At 36.1% G+C, this 20,696-nt stretch overlaps 1 protein-coding gene across 1 annotated transcript; it reads right to left on the bottom strand.

The window, feature by feature from the left end:
* Positions 1-6,157: 6,157 nt before the first annotated feature.
* Positions 6,158-8,775, bottom strand: LOC141815273 (small ribosomal subunit protein eS6-like). Its single transcript, XM_074703195.1, has 6 exons — positions 8,684-8,775; positions 8,491-8,555; positions 7,272-7,329; positions 7,064-7,172; positions 6,697-6,969; positions 6,158-6,617 (listed from the first exon to the last, which is right to left on the bottom strand). Exons 1-6 carry the CDS (start codon positions 8,687-8,689, stop codon positions 6,379-6,381), a joined length of 750 nt encoding a protein of 249 aa, XP_074559296.1. The 5' UTR covers positions 8,690-8,775; the 3' UTR covers positions 6,158-6,378.
* Between the last annotated feature and the right edge of the window lie 11,921 nt (positions 8,776-20,696).

The raw sequence follows: 20,696 nt of genomic DNA, 5'->3' as shown, positions 1-20,696 counted from the left end.
ATGATAAATTCATTTGACACATTTAAAATATATTATTATAGTATATGTTATTTGTAAATGATATTAATTTAATAGATGAGATTTATGAAAAAAACAAACACTAAATTAGAATTTTAATTTAAAAAAATATTAGAAAACAAGATATTTTAAACTGAATAGAGATAGAATATATGAAATTTAAATTTAGTAATATTAGATGGAATAAGATAATTGTTAAAATTGAAAATGAATTTTTTTTTTTGTAACTTAGAGCTTTAAATATTTAGAATTATTTTTATAAAAGTTGTTTTACATAGAATATAAGTTGAATGATATAAATGAAGGAGAGCGACTAGTGTAAGATACCTTTAAAATTTAAAAAGAAAATTATAAAATGTAGTTAGTCTACTATATATTATATAGAATTGAATGTTGATTATAAATCAAGTACACAAGTAGAAAATGAAAGTCATATAGATGAGGATATTAAGATGGTGTGCATACATATGAGGATAGATCAGGATATTAAGATGGATGTGCATACATACGAAGATGAACACATAAGAAATAAGAATATTAGAGAAAAAAATTGAAGTTGTGTTTATTAAAGAAGAACTCTAAGAAAATACATTTAAAATAGTACGAACATATACTTAAGCGGTTAATAAATATTCTAATTAGGTGATATAAAATTATAACAAATACATATTAAATAAAAAAGGAAAAAAAAGAAAATTTAATTAAAGAGTGTGCTGTAGCAACTCCTACTTCAATCTAAAATCTCATTTCTTCTCATCTACGCTTTTGCACCCAACAAATTTGGTATCAGAGCCAATCATCCATCCATCCTCCTCCTAAATCTGGTTCTCTTGAAGACAGAGCAGGATTTTTTGGATTTCTTATTATTTGAAGCAAGGGTTTTCAATCGTCATCTGCATCAGAAAAATTCCAACAAAGCTTGTGCAGGAGATTCCTTTTTAAATGGCATCTACTCTGTTCGCATATTCTCCGAGCCAAGTACCTATTTTTGAAAGCGAACATTATGAGTTCTGGAGCAGTCAAATGGAGACATTCTTCATCTCTATGGACCTTTGGGATATTATTAATGACGACGAGTACCAAGCCCCAGCCAGCAACGATAAAGATTATGAAAAACTACTAAAGGAATACAAAAAGCAAGATGCGATGGCACTGTGTATATTCAACAAAGAGTTGGGAAAACTATTTTTCCTCGTATTTTTGGTGTCATGAATGCCAAAGAGGCTTGGCAAATATTAAAACAAGAGTTTCAAGGAACAGAGAAGACGATTGCAATTAAACTCCAATCTCTATGGAGAGATTTTGATAATTTAAAAATGGAGGAGCGAGAAACCATACATGATTTCTCTTCACGGGTCTCAAATACTGTCAATCAAATCAAAGGTTGCAGAGACAAGATTCAAAATAAAAGAATTGTTGAAAAGGTACTTCGATCTCTTCCTCCTAAATTTGATTATGCTGCTGCCGCAATTGAAGAATCAAAGGATTTATCAAATATGACTATGTATGAATTGACTGGTTCACTTCTCGCACATGAGCAAAGAATCAATCGTTTTAATGCTCAATCAATCGAACAAGCCTTCAAGTCAAAGCAATCATCGGAGGAAGGTTCCAGATATTATGGAGACTCTAGCAATCAAGGCTCAAAATATAGTAAGGAAAAATTCAACAAATGGAGGAAGAATGAAAAGAAGACCAACTGGAAAGCTAAAGCACTTCAAAAATCTGGTAACCCTCACTCTTGCATTATTTGCAAAAAATCAAATCATGAGTCAAAAGATTGCTATTTTAAATGCAAAAGATGTTAAATTCCTAACCACTCTAAAAGAGATTGTTGGTTTCAAAACAAAGAGAAGAAAGAAGATGCTGCAAATTTCTCAAAAGAGGAAGAAAATGAGGTTTTATTCTATTCTTAACATGGGGATGCTTCACAACATCAATGGTATTTGGATAGTGGTGCTAGCAACCACATGACTGGAAACGAAGATATGTTTGTGGATCTCAATCCAAATATCAGCTCAAGCATCATTCTTGGCGATGGAAGTTTTTGGAGTGCAAAAGGAAAAGAGCACGATTTCTGTCCAAACAAAGGGAGATAACAAAAATCTCATTACTGATGTTCTTTATGTTCCAAGTCTTTCGTACAATCTCCTAAGTATTGGACAGCTTATCCAAAAAGACTTTTCAATCCATTTTGATAATGGAAAGTGCAATATTTTTAATAAAAAGAAAAATATTACTGTGGCAAATGTTGAAATGAGGAACAAAACTTTTTCTATTATGTTTCCACTAAACAACAATTGCACATTTAAAGTTGAAGATGCAGATTTATCTCATCTATGGCATTTGCGATATGGTCATCTTAATCAGAGGGGTCTTCATTTGCTAAAGGAGAAAAATATGGTGATCGGTCTTCCCAATATCCAAATAGCAAATAATATTTGTGAAGGATGTGTCTACGGAAAGATGCATAAATTTCCATTTCCGAAGTCATCATGGCGAGCAAAAGCACCATTAGAACTTATTCATTCAGACATTTGTGGACCTATGCAAACTCCTACTCCTGGCAACAAGAAATATTGTATTATCTTTGTTGACAACTTCACCAGAATGATGTGGATCTATTTTCTCAGTCAAAAATCTGAAGCATTCTCTATTTTTCTACAATTTAAAGCACTTGTAGAAAGACAAAGTGGTTTTCTTATGAAGACTTTAAGAACTGATTGAGGCGGCGAATATCTCTATAATCCATTCATGGAGTATTGTAAAGACAATGGCATCAAAAGACAATTGACGGTTAGTCGGTATCCTCAACAAAATGGCGTGGCCGAAAGGAAAAATCGCACGATTGTGGAGATGGCAAGGAGCATGCTAAAAGGCAAGGGAATTCCAAATCTCTATTGGGCAGAAGTTGTACATACAGCTATATATATTCTCAATCGATCACCAACTAAAGCTGCCAGAAACAAAACCCCATATGAAGCTTGGTATAAGAAAAAACCAGCAGTTGATCATTTCAAAATATTTGGGAGCATTGCATATGCACTTATACCATCACAACATCGCGAGAAATTTGATGAGAAAGGTCAGAAACTTCTTTTCATTGGCTACAGTGATGAATCAAAAGGATATCGCTTGTTAGAACTATCAACAAACAAACTCATTATATCTCGAGATGTTATCTTTGATGAGAAAGTTACTTGGGATTGGAAAGGAAAAGAAGTTATTGACTCGGGTGTATCTCAGTTTGATAATACAGTATCATCTCAACCTGGTTCATCTCAAGTAAGTCATACTGATCCAATTTCTACACCAGAATTCTCTACAGTTAATGAACAAAGTGACTCAGAAAGTCCCCCAAGAAAAATCAGATTGCTAAGTGAAATATATGATTCTGTTGAGGTTGGTTTTTTCTCTTGTGAACCTCAATCTTTTGCAGAAGCATCTAAAGAAGAATGCTGGATAAAAGCAATGCAGGATGAAATGTCAACAATTGAGAAAAACAAAACATGGGAGCTCGTTGACTCAGTTGAAGGAAAGAAGACCATTGGTCTAAAATGGGTTTTTAAAATCAAATACAATGAAGATGGATCAATTCAGAGACACAAAGCTCGACTCGTCGCGAAAGGATATTCTCAACAACTAGGAATTGACTTCACAGAAACATTTGCTCCAGTTGCAAGGATAGAAACAATTCGCACTGCTCTAGCCTTAGCAGCTCAATTAGAGGTAAATGTTTTCCAACTTGATGTTAAATCAGCTTTCTTAAATGGAGAAATTCAAGAGGAGATATATGTTGAACAACCTGAGGGTTTTGAGATCAAAGGAAAAGAAGACAAAGTATTTCGACTTAAAAAAGCATTATATGGGTTACGACAAGCACCTCGAGCATGGAATAGCAAAATCAACAATTACTTCATCGAAAATGGTTTCAATCGAAGCACAAGTGAATCATCTCTCTATGTGAAGACAGTTGAAAAGGATTTCTTGGTCGTATGCCTTTATGTTGATGATCTCATCTACTTTGGGACCAATAAAACTATGGTGGAAGAATTCAAAAATAAAATGATGAAAGATTTTGAAATGACAGACTTGGGACTTATGAAATATTTTCTTGGAATTCAAATCAAGCAAAGACCTGGAAGCATTTTTCTATCTCAAGAAAGATACATTGAAGATTTGCTCAAAAAATTTAACATGAGTCAATGCAAGCCGGTTTCTACTCCTATGGCGTTAAATGAAAATTTTCAAGTCAATGATAATAGTGAAAAGGTCGACGCCACTCTCTACAGAAAATTAATTGGTTCCTTGATCTATCTCAACACAAGGCCGGATATCACACATTCAGTAAGTTTGCTCTCTAGATTTTTAAATGAACCAAGCAAAATTCATTTGACAGTGGCAAAAAGGATTTTAAGATACCTTAAAGGTACAAAAAATCATGGCATTGAATTGAAAAAAGAGAACAACTGCAAGCTTATTGGGTACACAGATAGTGATTGGGCTGGATCAATTGATGATCGAAAAAGCACCTCTGGATATATTTTTTGCTTAGGATCTAATGTGATATCTTGGAGCTCAAAGAAGTAAAAATCTGTAGCATTATCTTCGGTAGAAGCTGAATATATAGCTACAACAGATGCAGCTTGTGAGGCAGTTTGGATCAGAAGAATTTTGAAGGACTTAAAATTCAAGCAAGATGAACCAACAATAATTCATTGTGATAATATGTCCGCAATTGCCATGACAAAGAATCCAATCTTCCATGCACGATCCAAGCATATTGAACTACGACATCACTTCATTCGAGATTTAGTTAATCAAGGAGAAATAAGTATGGAGTTTATCAAAACTGATGATCAGCCAGCAGACATCATGACAAAAGCTGTTACCATTGATAAGTTCAACAAATTCAAGAAGCAACTCAAGATTACAAATTAAGAGGGGATATTAAATGGTATTAATTTGTAATCTTTGGAAATCTGGAATTGCATGGTCAAGCCTTGGGAAATCAAAGAATGCATGGTCAAAACATGGAAACCGAAGAGTTACTTCTTGCATGATACTTTACTGCATGGTCAAAGCATGGAAAACGAAGGGTTGGCTTTGCATGGTATCTGCATGAAATCTTCGAAACTAGTTAAGAGTTAATATGATATTAATGCATCATGTTACTTTTTGCACTATAAAAACAGAACATGTAAACTCTTGGAAGCTAAGTGAGACTGAGAGGAATTGTAAAGAGTGTGCTGTAGCAACTCCTACTTCAATCTAAAATCTCATTTCTTCTCATCTACGCTTTCGCACCCAACAGATCTATATAGTTGAGTGAGATTAGACTTGTTATTGTTATTGAGGATCCAAACTCTTTTAAAATCATATTGAAAAAAATAAATAAGAAAAATATTTTTATTTATATATATTTAGTTTTTATAAAAATAATATTTTTATCTCAATCATAAATTATTCACACACACCATCATAGATGTGTTTAGGATGATAGAAATAAAGTTAAATAAGTTCAGCTTTATACACTTATCCCAAGTCCATTTTTGTCTCTTCCATTTTTTATTTTATACTTTTGTTATACAAGTTTAGTTTATACATTTGTCAAAAGTCTTTGTCACTAAAACAACTAAATTTCCTCTGTTTGTTATACAAGTCTATAGGCATGACTGAAGAAAATATCAGACTCGTCGCTCATCAAACGACTATTACAAAATCCAATAAACCATCTTAGAGTGTGTAGGCACGATAGAGTAAGCGGCATTCCTATTTCAAACTTGGCATGTCTTATCGTGACGTGGTAGTGTAGATGCAAATGACTGGATGCTACAAGTTTTCGAAAGGGAGATAAAAGACTGAGGTATATTACATGGATAAAGACTTTAACTACGTCTTCCAAGTCTTAAAAGGATATTCATAAAGATCTAAATTATATATTTTTATTTTGATCTTAATATAGCTTACCATACTTGTAAAAAAATAAAAAAAAATAACAATGCTTTCCACGCCAACTCTGGGCATGATCAGTTGATCCTTTTACCTATTCGCGTGGATTGAATCCTTCGCCTTCTAAGCGATTCATCTTAGGGTGATAAAACATTTAAAAAATCAAATAAGAGGTATAGAATTCCAATGAAAAAAAGAAAATTAGATACCAAATAATAGTGCCAACATGCAACTTCAAAGTTCCACTCAAAGCCAGGTCCGCTAAGCATTCGATACAGCAAATCATTCCAAATATCTAAATTGTCCAAATAGTAAAATATTTAAGAAAATCCAGAAATTATGCAATGTGATCATTCTCTGAAAATGAAATAGATAATGAGCTTGGATCGGTCATGGAAAAACATGTCTCTATGCTGCAACAGATGGCTTTGAGGCAGCAGACAGCTTGGACCTTCTCTTGGCTAAGCTCTCGCTCCTGCGATCCCTCTGCTCCTTGAGCCTGGAGGCAAGTAGCTTCTGGTACTCAGCTGCTTCAGACTTGGCCTTAGCAATCCTCTTCTTCTTCTCTGAGATCCTTGAACGCTTCCTCTGTAATGTCAATGGAGTCACCAGTCGCTGAATCTTGGGTGCCTTGCTGCGCTTCTTGCCTGAAGAGTACAAAACAGGTGTGACTAACAAAAACAAATGTTCGTGTGGTTAACTGAAACAAAATAGGGTGCATAATACCTGTTTTAGTCGTGAATGTTCTGCGATATGTGTTAACATATTTGCGAACATCATCCTCCTTTGACAAGTTAAATAGCTTGCGAATTTTGGAGGCTCTCTTTGGCCCTCTCATTCTTGGCTTCTCAATATCAGTTAATCCTGGAAGATCATTCTCACCCTTCTTAACAATAACCAAGTTTAAAACTGAGAGATCAGGGCTAACAATGCAGCCACGAACAGATTTCCTTCTGCGCTCTCCATTACGCCTGCCGTACCCACGGAAACAAGGTGTACCTTTTTATGATTCAGGAAAAATTAGGAAGCTGATAAAAGGATAATCTAGCTGGTGGAAAAGAGGAAAGAATAAACCCAAGTACCAAGTTATTACCTCTGTGAAGAAGCAAGCGGACTCGCCCAGTAGTAAGGACTCCTTGCTTCATAGGAAAACCTTGTTTGTCGCACCCTCCCATGATCTTAAAAACATATCCTTTAAACTCCTGTAAAAGAGGCAGAGCTTATATAATCAATATTGCAATAGTTTAAGCCATGGGGAGTTCTTCCCAGAACCGACTGGGAAAAATGCAGCTATAACATACCTCACCAAGAGCATCCCCACTAACTTCTTGAGAGATCCTCTTGTCATAAAACGCCCGGCTACACAACAATTATAAGCAATGTGACTACATTTTCCATATAGCATTATCACAAGTCTCAAAGACGGAAAAGGAGGCTAAAAATAAGTTACAGAGCAGGCTATACCTCATGAACATTAAATAATTTCAGAAAAATCGACAAACAATCTATTCTTGACTCCAGATAGAGAACTTGGAAATGATTTTTTCCACTAGTAAAAAAAATTAACCAAGCTAATTGTCAAAATGCCCCAAATGAGAAAACAGAGAATTCTTCCACGTGCATGTTATTTTAATTTTCAGAACATTTCAATTAATTAATCAGCTTAAATCAAAGAAGACAGAAACAGATAAACAAATGACAATGTTTAATTTTCTAATTATTTGCTTAAATCATAATATCGAAACATAATAAATAGCTAGCTCAAAGGAAAAATACATAAATGATACAAAATTGTGTGTAAGTTCTAACCACTGTTTTATGACAGAGACATGGAGCAGGTTTTTTTTATCATGTAGGAACACAATTGATAGATATAAATCTTAGATGAACAACTTGTAGGAAGATCAGTTTCTTGTGCTGCAAACTTTATGACTAAGACTCGCAGCCTTAACATATGAAGATGGCTGCAACGAACTGGCATGGTATACAATTTAGGTCAACGCCCTACAGCAGCACCTAGGCTGCACCTTATTATAATTATTATCGAAGTTACTGCAATAACCAAAAAACTCAACTTGATAAGATATCACCTGTCAAGCATGTATAAGATGTTCTTCCTAGATTCTAACAATCTCACCAGATGTAACTCCAAAAATCACCACATTGGCCAATGATATAAGCCTATAAGCATGCGCAAAGCTATGCTTGGGGGAATCTCAGGTAAAAATTTCCAGGCTGATTCTCTCACCCCTAACTAAAGTAGACATATTTATGTTATTTCGCCGTATCATTTTGATATGACTATTGTAAATTTAGGTATCAAAAATCCAATATTGGCCGATACCGAGTGCCGGATCTTGCTAAATGTAACACCATGAGAAAACCACTACCTTGGTTCGAACGATTTCCACAACAATAACCACGCAATTGGCAACAAAGAAACTGAACAAAATCAACTACGTAGAAACAAAAAAAAACACAGTTAATAACAAACAAAACACAGTTTTTATAATGACATACAGCTTTTGGTCGTCATCGATCTCAAGCTTCTTCTGGCAGCCGGTAGTTGGGTTCGCGATATTGAACTTGAAAAAAGAAAAAAAAAACAAATTAAAGGAGATCAGAAATGAGCGTAAGTCGAATCTATCGAATAGGAAGAAGGAAAAAAACAGAAAGAATATATTGCAGATAAACCAAACGTTTGAAATACTACCTTCATCTTGAATCACAGATTTCCTTGCTGCCTCGACGAAGCGAGAACGTGAGGAGAAGAGGAAAACCCAACGCCGCCCTCGAAGCAATCTCGCCGCTAGGGTTTCTCATCCCTCTCCGCATTCCAATTTATAGCAGCAGCAAGAAGCAGACGTAGCCAATGCCGAAGGATCTTGACCGTTTAGTTGGCCCGTTGGATTAATTGAAGATCTTGGCCGTTGGATCGGTTGATAGTTAAGCGGCGATCCATAATTCATTATTTTTTAATGCCAGTTAGGATGAAGAAACAAACAGTAATTAGCAAAAACAAAGATTACATTTCGATTTGGGATGAAAATTTTAGGGCATTAACTGTTGGGGCAAGGGCTATTTATACTTTCGAATTTTTTCAGTGGGCGAACACGGAAGAACCGTCCACTTTCAAAAGTAATTAAATTTATAAAAATTTAAATACTTAAATTATAAAAAAAATTATATTTCGACTAACGTTCTCGAAATCTTACACTAATTGATCATAATTTTTTAAAAAAAAAAATACTCAAAAATAAGTTACAAATAATAAATGAATTAAATTTCACGATGAATAACGATTCTCTTCGGTAATATTTTCAATGAGGTATATAAATCCTAAATCATAAATAAAAAAAAAATAGTGATGATAATGGATTTAACATGGACTCTCAGCTATAGCTAAGAGTTAAGAGCAAAAAGGTAGATTTACTATCTCAACGATCACCTTAAAATCAATCTTACGGATATGGAGAGAGATAAATTTAAGTACACAGGCAAGAGACGCATAGTGGGATGAATGACAAATCGTGAATTTCTACAAAATTCAATCTCTAACTATTATATCAGAAATATCATGTGCTACACCTTGGGGTGCTAAGAGCTAAGAGTAAGCTATTAAGCACAACAATCCTCGTGTGACATGCACACTTCGACTATGTTTCAATGAGCTCATCTGTTAAAAGAAACCCAACCAAGTTAGCTTATTCGATTATGCGTAGCTAATGATGATAGGTTTGATGTTGATATTGACGAGTGTATTTTGTTAGATATTTTTATTTTGATATTTTATTTTTTATTTGTCATGCACACCTTTTAAAATTAAAATTTATAATTAACCACAACCCCTAATTGCCACTCAGGTAGCATAGTACAGATTTGAATCGTCTCTCTCGTGGAATCAATGATAGGGAGTTATCCTACATAACATGGAGCGGGATTTTTATTATTGACCTTATTCAACAAATATCCTCCTAAGTATTCACAAAGTTCATTTATTAACAATTAAATTCTACACTTTACCAATGAATATTAATTATACATAATTCATAAATTAAGACCTATCGTACATTCTAATTACAAATTTATTTACGCAACACCCAAATTTACAATTTTAACCCTAATTCACATAATTATTTTAAAGTACAATAACTTTTATAAATTATAATTTATTCAACTAATCAGGTACAACTAAATCTAAATTACCCAAACATCTAATTCTCTTAATCCAAATCCACACTCAATTGATACAATTCCATTCCATCCCTGTCAATTCCAAAACAAGCAACAGACATGTCTTATTATCAAACAACTATAACAAATGCAACATCATATAACTTTCAAACCATGAACATGAACCGATTCTTATATCAACAATTACTCAAACACACAATACAAGTTAAGATATTCAATTCACTTTCTAAATAACAAACCACATTCCATCACCAACATTTAAAATAAGAACATCATTAACTTATATTGTTCAACTACAAACACACTAAACAACCAAACATGTTTGGTTACATTCAAATTCAATCCAAGGACATATTCAACTCAAGAACATGTTTATACAACCGTCCATTGCAAACATTAAACAACAATCTAAACAATTATAAACCAACCACAATTATAAACCAACAAAACATGTTCCATTACCACAATTGCAACCATACAACTTAATTTCCATAATCCAATTCCATGTCTATACATTCAATAAAATATCACATAGTTCAATTCATTCTTATGATTTCAACACACGAAACACTTCATTTCTAAGAGCTCAACAAAAAGACATGGAATTAACTTTAACCCATCCCAAATCAAGAACATGTTCATACAACCCCAATTCAATCAACACAGATGAATAGGCTATCACAACTGAACCAAACACCAACAATTCCATTCAAATTCAACAAACTATTACATTACACAAATTTGATTATCAATTCAAGTTCAACAATCATTCAACCTCACTTCTGAATCAGCACAGATGAATAGGCTATCACTACCGAACCAAACACCAACAATTCCATTCAAATTCAACAAACTATAACATTAAACAAATTTGATTATCAATTCAAGTTAAATAATCATTCAGCCTCAATTCTAAATCACACAAACAAGAACAAGGGTTTTTGATAAAACTGTTCTAACAGAACAATGAACAAACAAAATCAAAAGCTAGGGTTAGAAATTAGAGTTTTCCTCGGATCGACACAGAATAGAGACATTGGCATCCTCTCGATTGAATTGCTCCAACAAGGATGGAGAACCTCGTTGGAACTGGCCAATTTCGGCTGTATTTAATCTGGGAAGACACAGGTTGATCACCGCTCTGCCCTAATCCCTGCTGCAAACCACAAACAGAGAGTTAGGAATCAAAACAGAACCTTACCTTGTGTTCTCTGTGTAGGAATCAAGAGCGCAGCGGAATATGTATTTAAATAACATAAATCTTCGTGGTACATATAGCTTTAAATAAAATGACATGAAATGAACAACATACCTCATACTTCTTGACGGTTGTGAATGATATCACAAACAAGTAAGAGCCCCAAGTGTGACTCCTCTAGCGGTATCCACGCGCACTAGATCATGAACTCGATTCGATCCGCTAGGTGCTAGCCTCTTGGATCGTCAAAACCTTTTGGAAGCACTATGGATCTCTTTTGATGGAAGAAAAGGGAAGTGGAGAGAGAGCTCTTTCTTTCTACTACTCACTCTTCTCTTTCAAGGGTGACTATTTATAGCCTCTAAGAGAAAGATGAAGAGTCTTCATCCATTAATTATAAAGAAAATCAAGAGTCTTCATTAATAAGAAAATGAAAAGTCTTCATTAATATAAAATTAATAAAGAGCTTTCATTAATATAGGAAAATGAAAAGTTTTCATTAATATAAGATTAATAAAGAAAATGGAAAAATCTTTATTAATATAATATTAATAAAAAGACTTCATTAATGTAAAAAGGATGAAGAATTTTAGATTTTAATAATTATCTAAGAATCATCATGATTCAAATGTTCTCTTTTTGGATCAAATAAAATTACATTTGATCTTGATCCATTCTAGCTTCTAATATTTCAGAATTAATTAATAATCTAATTAATTCTTATTCAGAAATAATAAATTGATTAATTTTAGTATCCACCAAAATAATCAATTACAGATATTGTTCATGTCTATGTGCTATGCGTGCGACCCTCTAGGTTTTATACACGAAGGCAATGTAAATCTATACACAGACTAAGGTAACCATCTAGCAACAGTTTTTAGCCACCCAACGTGATAAAATATTAGTTATAAACTAAAACCATCATGAACCGATTACTATGTAATTCAATCTCTTCATCTAGACTACATCCCAATTAATTCAGTGCACTATGCATCATCACCAATTAATTGTTTTACTTGATTTTCAAGATATAATAGACTCCTCTAGAATGATAAACCATTCCACCATGGCCATGGATTTCGAGTCACTAATATCTCTATCAAACGGCCAGGATGTTATCTCCCTAATCCAAAAGAGCGATGAATCCTCTATTGACTCAATACTATTCTCTCTACGCTTTGTCGTATACCCAATAACCGTATGAATCATAATCCGATTAAAGACTACTTTTAACGTAGGGTCCCCAAGGATGTTCGTATCTCCACAATAGCATGATATTGTCCACTTTGGGCCTAAGCCCTCATGGTTTTGTTCTTGGGCTCTCCCCAAAAGGCCTCATGCCAATGGAGATATCTTCCATCCTTTTAAATCCATAATCTTTTCCATGTGTTTTAGATGTGGGACTATGTTTGCACCTTTGCAACCTAACAATCCCCCCCCTCAAACAAAGGACCACAAGCCTCCCTCAAACGGAAAGCCTCCGTTTAATGTCTGAATCCTCGACCCACCAGGACTTCCTACCCAGCCGCAACCAGGACTTCCTGCCCCTCAGTCCACCCTGACCTACTAGGACTTCCTGCCCAGCCGCAACCAGGACTTCCTGCCCCTCGGTCCACCCGACCTACTAGGACTTCCTGCCCAGCCGCAACCAGGACTTCCTGCCCAGCCGTAACCAAGACTTCCTGCCCCTCAGTCCATCCGACCTACTAGGACTTCCTGTCCAGTCGCAACTAGGACTTCATGCCCCTCAGTCTACCTGACCTACTAGGACTTCCTGCCCAGTTGCAACCAGGACTTCCTGCCCAGCCGCAACCAAGACTTCATGCCCCTCGGTCTACCCGGCCTACTAGGACTTCCTGTCCGATGTCTGGTCCTCTTGATTCAAACACGAGAGTCCCTACTTCCTTTGTTTTTAAGGTTCAACCCACATGGTTAGATCCGGATCATGGCTCATCCGGCGGTTAGTCCGGTGAAGAGCGGCCTTGTTCTGATACCAATTGTAGGGTCCCCAAGGATGTTTGTATCTCCACAATAGCATGATATTGTCCACTTTGGGCCTAAGCCCTCATGGTTTTGTTCTTGGGCTCTCCCCAAAAGGCCTCATGCCAATGGAGATATCTTCCATCCTTTTAAATCCATGATCTTTTCCATGTGTTTTAGATGTGGGACTATGTTTGCACCTTTGTAACCCAACATTAACAGCATCAAAGTATATAACTCCACGCATAGAATAAATGAAGATCTCAAGTCAAAAGATCAGTTACACTCGTTCATAAGAGGATTGACCAATGATGCTTAATATGTGGTCTTCTCTTGAGTGAGTCGTGTCCAGTGTACCTATAAACTTGAGGCACCTCCAAGTATAACTTGGATATCCATCCCTCGGTCTATCTCGACCTAGTCATACTCAGCATTGATCTAGATATCTATGCCCCCTCTAGATATTTATCTGATCAAGGACTATTTACAGATCAATATAACCATTAATCCGTGGGACTTTATCATCAATCAGATACGTACAGAAAAGTAAATGATTAAATGATGCTTAATATGTGGTCTCCTCTTGAGCGGGTTGTGTCCAGTGTACCTCTAAACTTGAGGCACCTCCAAGTACAACTTGGATATCTATCCCTCGGTCTATCTCGACCTAGTCATACTCAGCATTGATCTAGATATCTATGCCCCCTCTAGATATTTATCTGATCAAGGACTATTTACAGATCAATATAACCATTAATCCGTGAGACTTTATCATCAATCACATACGTACAGAAAAGTAAATGATTAACGATAAATACTTACCTTTATGAAATAATTATCCACAAATACATAAGAGTGTCTTGACACATAGGTGCACACACTAACACTCTGTGACTGAGATGGTCGAAGCTAAATAGGAATCCATTACAGAGCTCTAGTGGATGCAAAGGGATAGGGAGTTCTGCTGGAGCAAACCACTCACGATGGCGCGTCCCTACTGTGTAGAATGTCGTTGGCCGCCAATCGTCGGAGCTAAACCACTCACGACGATAGATCCGTGACCAACAGGGGTAAAGAATTCGCTTGCCGGAGCAAACCACTCATAACGGATCTCCTACAGGTGCGTCAACACTAGTCGATAGTCGTGGACACCGACTGCTGCTCTGTCTTTGATTGGGAAGTTGGATGATGGAGAAGCGAGGAAGAAGAAGTCGGGAGCTCAGCTAGAAATCGCAAGCGAGAAGCTACAGTGCTTGCGATTTCGAGAGAGAAGAAGAAACCTAGCAATTATGGCCGAGCCCGCCCGCCCCCCCCCCCCCCCCCCCCCCCCCCCCCCCCCCCCCCCCCCCCCCCCCCCCCCCCCCCCCCGCCCTTTGCTTGAACCAAAATCACCCCCTTTGCTTGAACCAAAATCAAGCTTATACCAACCCATCTAAATTGATTTTTTGGCCTAATTTCAATTCTTTGCGATTGAGCTTGATTGCAATTATCAAAAAATTATTATCTTCATCCTAATTTCTTACAAAATCAAATACAAATTAATACCCATTAATTACCTTAAATTAATAAGAAATAAGATGAAGACCTCAAATTAATCAAAGTTAAAGAAATAGACTAAAAACCTAATTATTGATATAGAAAATGATCATAACAATGCAATATAACCCTAAATTATCCTATCCAAAAGCCACTTATCAATATTGCAAATCAAATTAGTTCAAAGAGATATAGAATTCGTTGTCGTATATATATGGTGGTTATTCCTTGTGAGATTTAGAAGAAAAAAAAATGATCAAAGATGGATTCTTATTTACATGAAAATTTCTTTAGTTACACTTCATTTGACAATAAATTTAAGATAAATTGTTTGGACCAACTAGTCTTATCTTAAATTTCCAATTCTAACTTTTATTTTAGATCATTAGACAAATGTGAATTTGATAGAAGCATTTAAAGCACAAGCATGAAAGAACTAAGATCTTCAATCTCAATTAAAGTGTCAAACTTAATCCCATTCAATGGCTTGTATATTATATCTTGGATTTTGGGTAGATTATTATAAGAATAATGATAAATATTAACGGAACAGTGTTTCCTTGTCTTTGGGCTTAACCACATTGTTTTGATGTATTCATAATGTAATTTAAGTTAGGTTTTCCCTACGTTATGATATGTGCATCATGTACAAGGACTTAGATAGTGCATATACAACTCGTGAAGCTTATCGACTAGATACAATTGAGTTGTGAATTTGACGGTTATAGAGATTATGTTCGATAACTCAACATGATCGATGAGCAAAATCAGCCCATGTCCATTAATTACAAAATTCAGACAAATTTGCCTTTTCCCATAGTTAGTCTAAATGTATATAATAGATTGATTTCACAAATTATGTTTCATCTAGATGCTAAAGAGCATAAGTGAAACATGAGTATCGTCCTAGCATCTCACACTTAGTTCAATCAAGTTGTGAGATGTAAAGTATTTTTCATAGGATCATGCAATACTAGCAATCATCAATCAACAAAGCACATCCCTAAACCCCGTCTTAAATTTGTGAATTCAGCTTCGGGTAGAGGTTTAGTGAATATATCCGCAAGATTAGATTTAGAGTCAATATAATTTAATTCAATGTCTCCTCTTGCAACATGATCCCTAATAAAATGATGTTTTATTTCAATGTGTTTAGTTCTTGAATGATGAACAGGATTTTTAGTTAGATTAATTGTGCTTATGTTATCACATAAAACTTGAACCTTAGAGTAGTGAAGCTCATAGTCCTCAAGTGTATGCATCATCCATAACAATTGAGCTACACATCCTCCTAAGGCCACATATTCTGCTTCAGTTGTAGACAAAGCAACACAATGTTGCTTCCTACTACTCCAACACACTAGGGAGGATCCAAGAAATTGGCATCCACCACTAGTGCTCTTTCTATCTAGTTTGCACCCTGCATAATCTGAGTCGGTATACCCTATTAGATCAAAGTTTTGGTTTCGAGGGTACCAAAGGCCTACATTTAGGGTCCCTTTAATGTATCTCAAAATTCTCTTAACTATGGCAAGGTGAGACTCTTTGGCACATGATTGATACCTTGCACACATCCCTACCGCAAATAAAATATCGGGTCTACTAGCGGTTAGGTAAAGCAAACTCCCAATCATACTTCTATATTGTTTGGAATCTACTAATTTTCCTTCAACATCATTGTCTAATTTGACATTTGTTCCTATAGGAGTTGATATTGATTTTGCATTTTCCATTCCAAATTTCTTTATCATTTCTTTAGCATATTTCATTTGAAATACATGAGTTTCTTCATTTATTTGTTTTACTTGAAGTCCTAAGAAGAAGGTCAACTCTCCAACCAAGCTCATCTTAAACTCATTTTCCATGTGTTTAATGAACTCATGGAGAAAATCATCGTTTGTTGACCCAAAGATGATATCATCTACATAGACTTGGGCAATGAAGATGTTGTTATCCTTTGATTTTATAAATAAGGTTTGATCTATTGCTCCTCTCCTAAATCCTTTAGAGATTAAGAATGTTGATAGTCTCTCATACCAAGCTCTAGGAGCTTGTTTCAACCCATATAAAGCTTTCTTAAGCTTGTATACGTGATTTGGATATTCTAAGCTCTCAAATCCGGGGGGTTGCTCTACATACACCTCTTCCTATAATTTTGAGTTTCCCACTATTTCCAAAGGACACATTCCCTCTTTTCATGTATTTTAACTTTGTAAATTTACTTACATCCTGATGAATTAGGATTTTATTGATTTTTAATCGATTTAATTTTGAACTTTTACATGAAAATAATCATTTATTGAATCGATTTAACTTAAATTGCCCTATATTGCATTATTTGAGGCTTGATATAATTTCTGTGATTTAACGGTGAATTTTTGACATTAATTAGATTTTTATTGATTTTAGGGCTAAATCGGACCCGACTCGAGCTAAACCGTGGTCAACTCAAGTCAAAATCGCCAAACCGATCAAGCCAACACGGAGGACATGACTTAGATCGAGCCCGATCAAAATCTCTGAATTTTTTGGAAACCCTAGACTGCCCTAGAGCCTGGATTAAGTCTCAGCCGTTGGATTCAAAATGGACAGTCCAGATCTGTTGATTAATCAGAGTATAAAAACAAAAACATTAGGGAATGAACAGTGCTGGCTGCGCACTGTTCATCGTCTCCGCCCCGCGCGTATCCCCTGTTAGGGAGCGTAACTCCCGGCCAAGCCCCATCCAAATTTTCATTCTCCGACGTGTTTCTAGATTCCCGAGGAGGCTGGAACCGGTCCGTTGGGCATCATCGGCAGCTGGAAGCTCGGTGACGGCGAGGTTTTCTCCGCCGCTGGCACTCCTCCTTTCCTGGCGTTTCCGGCGAGTTGCTGAACAAACCGAAGCCGCGCGTCGACGAGGGGTCCTCCGAAGCTCGTGAAACAAGTCCAAGGTTTCAGCAAACTCATCAGCGCAAGAAGAAGGAGAGAAATTCCAGATTGCAGCTTCAAACCTGTTTCGTTCCATTCTCTGTTTTGAGGAGAGGGTTTCTCCTCAATTCGGTGCCGTGGACGTGAGTAGACAATCTCCAGCTATTGGCTCGAGCTTCCGAAGGGATTTTCAAGGAGGAGGGTTTCCAAATTCGATTCTTGTTTGACATCAAGAAAGAAAACACGAAGAAGAGGAAGACTGGATGCGTTTTGTTTCTTGTTTCTGCATTTTGATATTTTGTTTCCGAATTTCCAGTTCTTGTTTCAGTTTACAGTGACTGCACTTTAAATTGTTAGTTGTTAAATGCTTTGCTTCATTTGAATTGCTTAGATTCGTAATTGTTTTTGGTTATGGTAGTGATTAGAGGTTTACTTCATTTGAATTTCAGTTCGTGTTCTGATAAGCCTTATTTCTGATTCCAGTGGTACTGTAGCGTGTCAATGTTCACTGTTCCGTGCCATTGGGTTTAGGGTTTTGTTGGTTGATTAGCTGTTTGAATTAGTGTTTTTGAAGCTTGTTACATTTGATTAATTAGAATTAGTTTATACGGATAAATTCGATTCTACTTCATTCATAAGCTAGTGTTTTGCAATTCTAGGATTCATAGGTTTAATTTTTGCATTTTTCATTTAGTTGTTGATTTTAATTCACATTTCATTCGAGAAACACCAAAACCCCCATTATTATTAGAAAACCCAAAAAGAACGACACTTAAAGCTCAATTCAAACAATTGTCTACTAGTCCTTGGAAAAATACGACTCGAGGCCCCTATACTTCATTTATTTGTATTTATCTTGGGTTTTCGATAAAATTATAAATTCTAATTTGCAACCCTACTCGTGACATTTCCATAGCAAATCTAGGGTTGTCAAATTTTGGCGCCGTTGCCGGGGAATAACTAGTAGGAATTGTTTGATTTGAGCTTATGAATAATCTCTTTTACTGTTACTTGGATCATTGTTGGGTTCTAAAATGTATGGAAATTCTTTTTATCAACAACCATTTTATCAACAATCTGAACAGCAAAATTTTTATTTGCAGGGCCAATATCAAGATTTTCAGGAACAATTTCAAGGTGGACAACCTCAAAATCAGAATTTTCAACAGCCTTATCAAGGTTTTCAACAACAATCAAATCAATTTCAGCAACCCAATTTCAGAATTTTCAACAACCCTTCAACAATTTTCAGCCCCAATTTCATCAATTTTCAGCCTCAATTCCAGCCTTCAATTTCAGCAACATCAGTTCCAGCCTTCAAACCAAGAATTTTTCACAGCCTTATGGTGGCTTCCAACAGCCCCTAAATCAAGGTTTTCAAGGCACAAATTTTCAGCAACCTTCCTCAAACTTTCAAGCAAGTTTTCAACATCAAAATCCATCATTTCAAGCCCAAAATCAGAGCCAACCATCATTTTCTCAAAGTGGACAGATTTATACTCAGTTTCAGCAGCCCACTCAATTTCAAAATCAACAAAGGTCCAATGCACATCAAGGGAATTTTGGGAGTTCTAGTGGGCTCATTCAACAACTACAAAAGCTTGAGGAGAGATTGCAACAAAGCTTACAACAACAAGAAGACAAATCAATAATTCAAAATTTTGAAAGACAGATGAGTCACATGGGCACTATTATCAGTCAGCTTCAATCCCAAGGGTCCAATCAGCCACCATCGCCACCATCTCAGTCATTTCTGAATCCATTAGAGGATGAGAGCGTTATGGTATTCCGACGTGATAAATCTATTCCAGAACCAAGACTTCAGACACCTATCTCAGTTTCTGATCAAGACATGGAGCATAAACCACAAAGAGAATCAAATCCTTCAGAGCCAGTGTCAGTCTTCATTGCTGAGAACCTGGAGGAAGCTGATATGAAGCCTGATCAAATGGGTGTAGGGGATTGCACTGAGCCCCAGGGACCACCATTAGTGATTGAGGTAGAGGATTCTGAGGAGAGATATTTAAGTGTAGGGGATTGCATGGAGGCAATACCCCAAGAATCACTTCCAGTTAGGATACATTCACTTGAGTCAGAGCAGGAATCCTCATCTGAGGAGGATGAAGTTGTGGAGCCACATAGTCAGCAATTAGGGCTTATTTGTGATCACTCCAGTATTTGCCATGCTTCAGGTACCTCCTATTCATCCATGGATATTATTCATGCCCATCATTCAGAAAATGTCATAGAGGTACCAGTTTTTGATTTTGTTGGATGTGATTCATTTCTATATACATGCCCTACACAGTTTGATATTACTATTTCTGCTCTTTCTTACTCCACATGCGTGTGGAAGATTGGTTCTTTTTTTGGCCTTGCAGATTTATTTTAGCTGGATTTCATTTATCCTGATTCGGGTCTATTCGGCGCAGCGAGGAGGGTTTCTGATACTGCGTTGCTCGGAGTTGATTCAGAGCAAGCTGAGCTGGGATTGAGAGGAGCTATTCTGGGATTTCTGATCGTAGATTGGATCTTGTGAGACGGCAAGATTGAAATCAATTTGAAGGGAAGAATATGAAGTTTCTGATTTTATTCTGTTTTTGTTGTTATCTTCATTTCTGTCATTTTGTTCCTGAACTTCGTTAGTTAATCGGATCTGTTTCAAGAATCTTGAATGCAATTTGTTTGGTTAATGCACGATGTTAGTGTGGTTGGGTTAGTTTAGTTATGTGCCAAGTCTCTTTGCCAATTACTGTTCCGTGCCAAAACTCATTGTTCCGTGCCAGCAATTTCCTATTAGGGTTTAAGTTTGTTAGTTAAGCTTTGTTGTTTGTGTTAGAAAATTGTAGTGATTAGTTAGATTGCATCTTTGCTTTGCTCTTTGCAATGCTAGGTTAGTTTCTTC

The sequence above is a fragment of the Curcuma longa genome, chromosome 21, assembly GCF_044706935.1.
Source record: "Curcuma longa cultivar G26 ecotype Majalengka, Jawa Barat chromosome 21, ITB_CL_G26_1.1, whole genome shotgun sequence".
Classification (NCBI taxonomy): domain Eukaryota; kingdom Viridiplantae; phylum Streptophyta; class Magnoliopsida; order Zingiberales; family Zingiberaceae; genus Curcuma; species Curcuma longa.
This window is presented reverse-complemented; position numbering and strand designations above follow the sequence as displayed.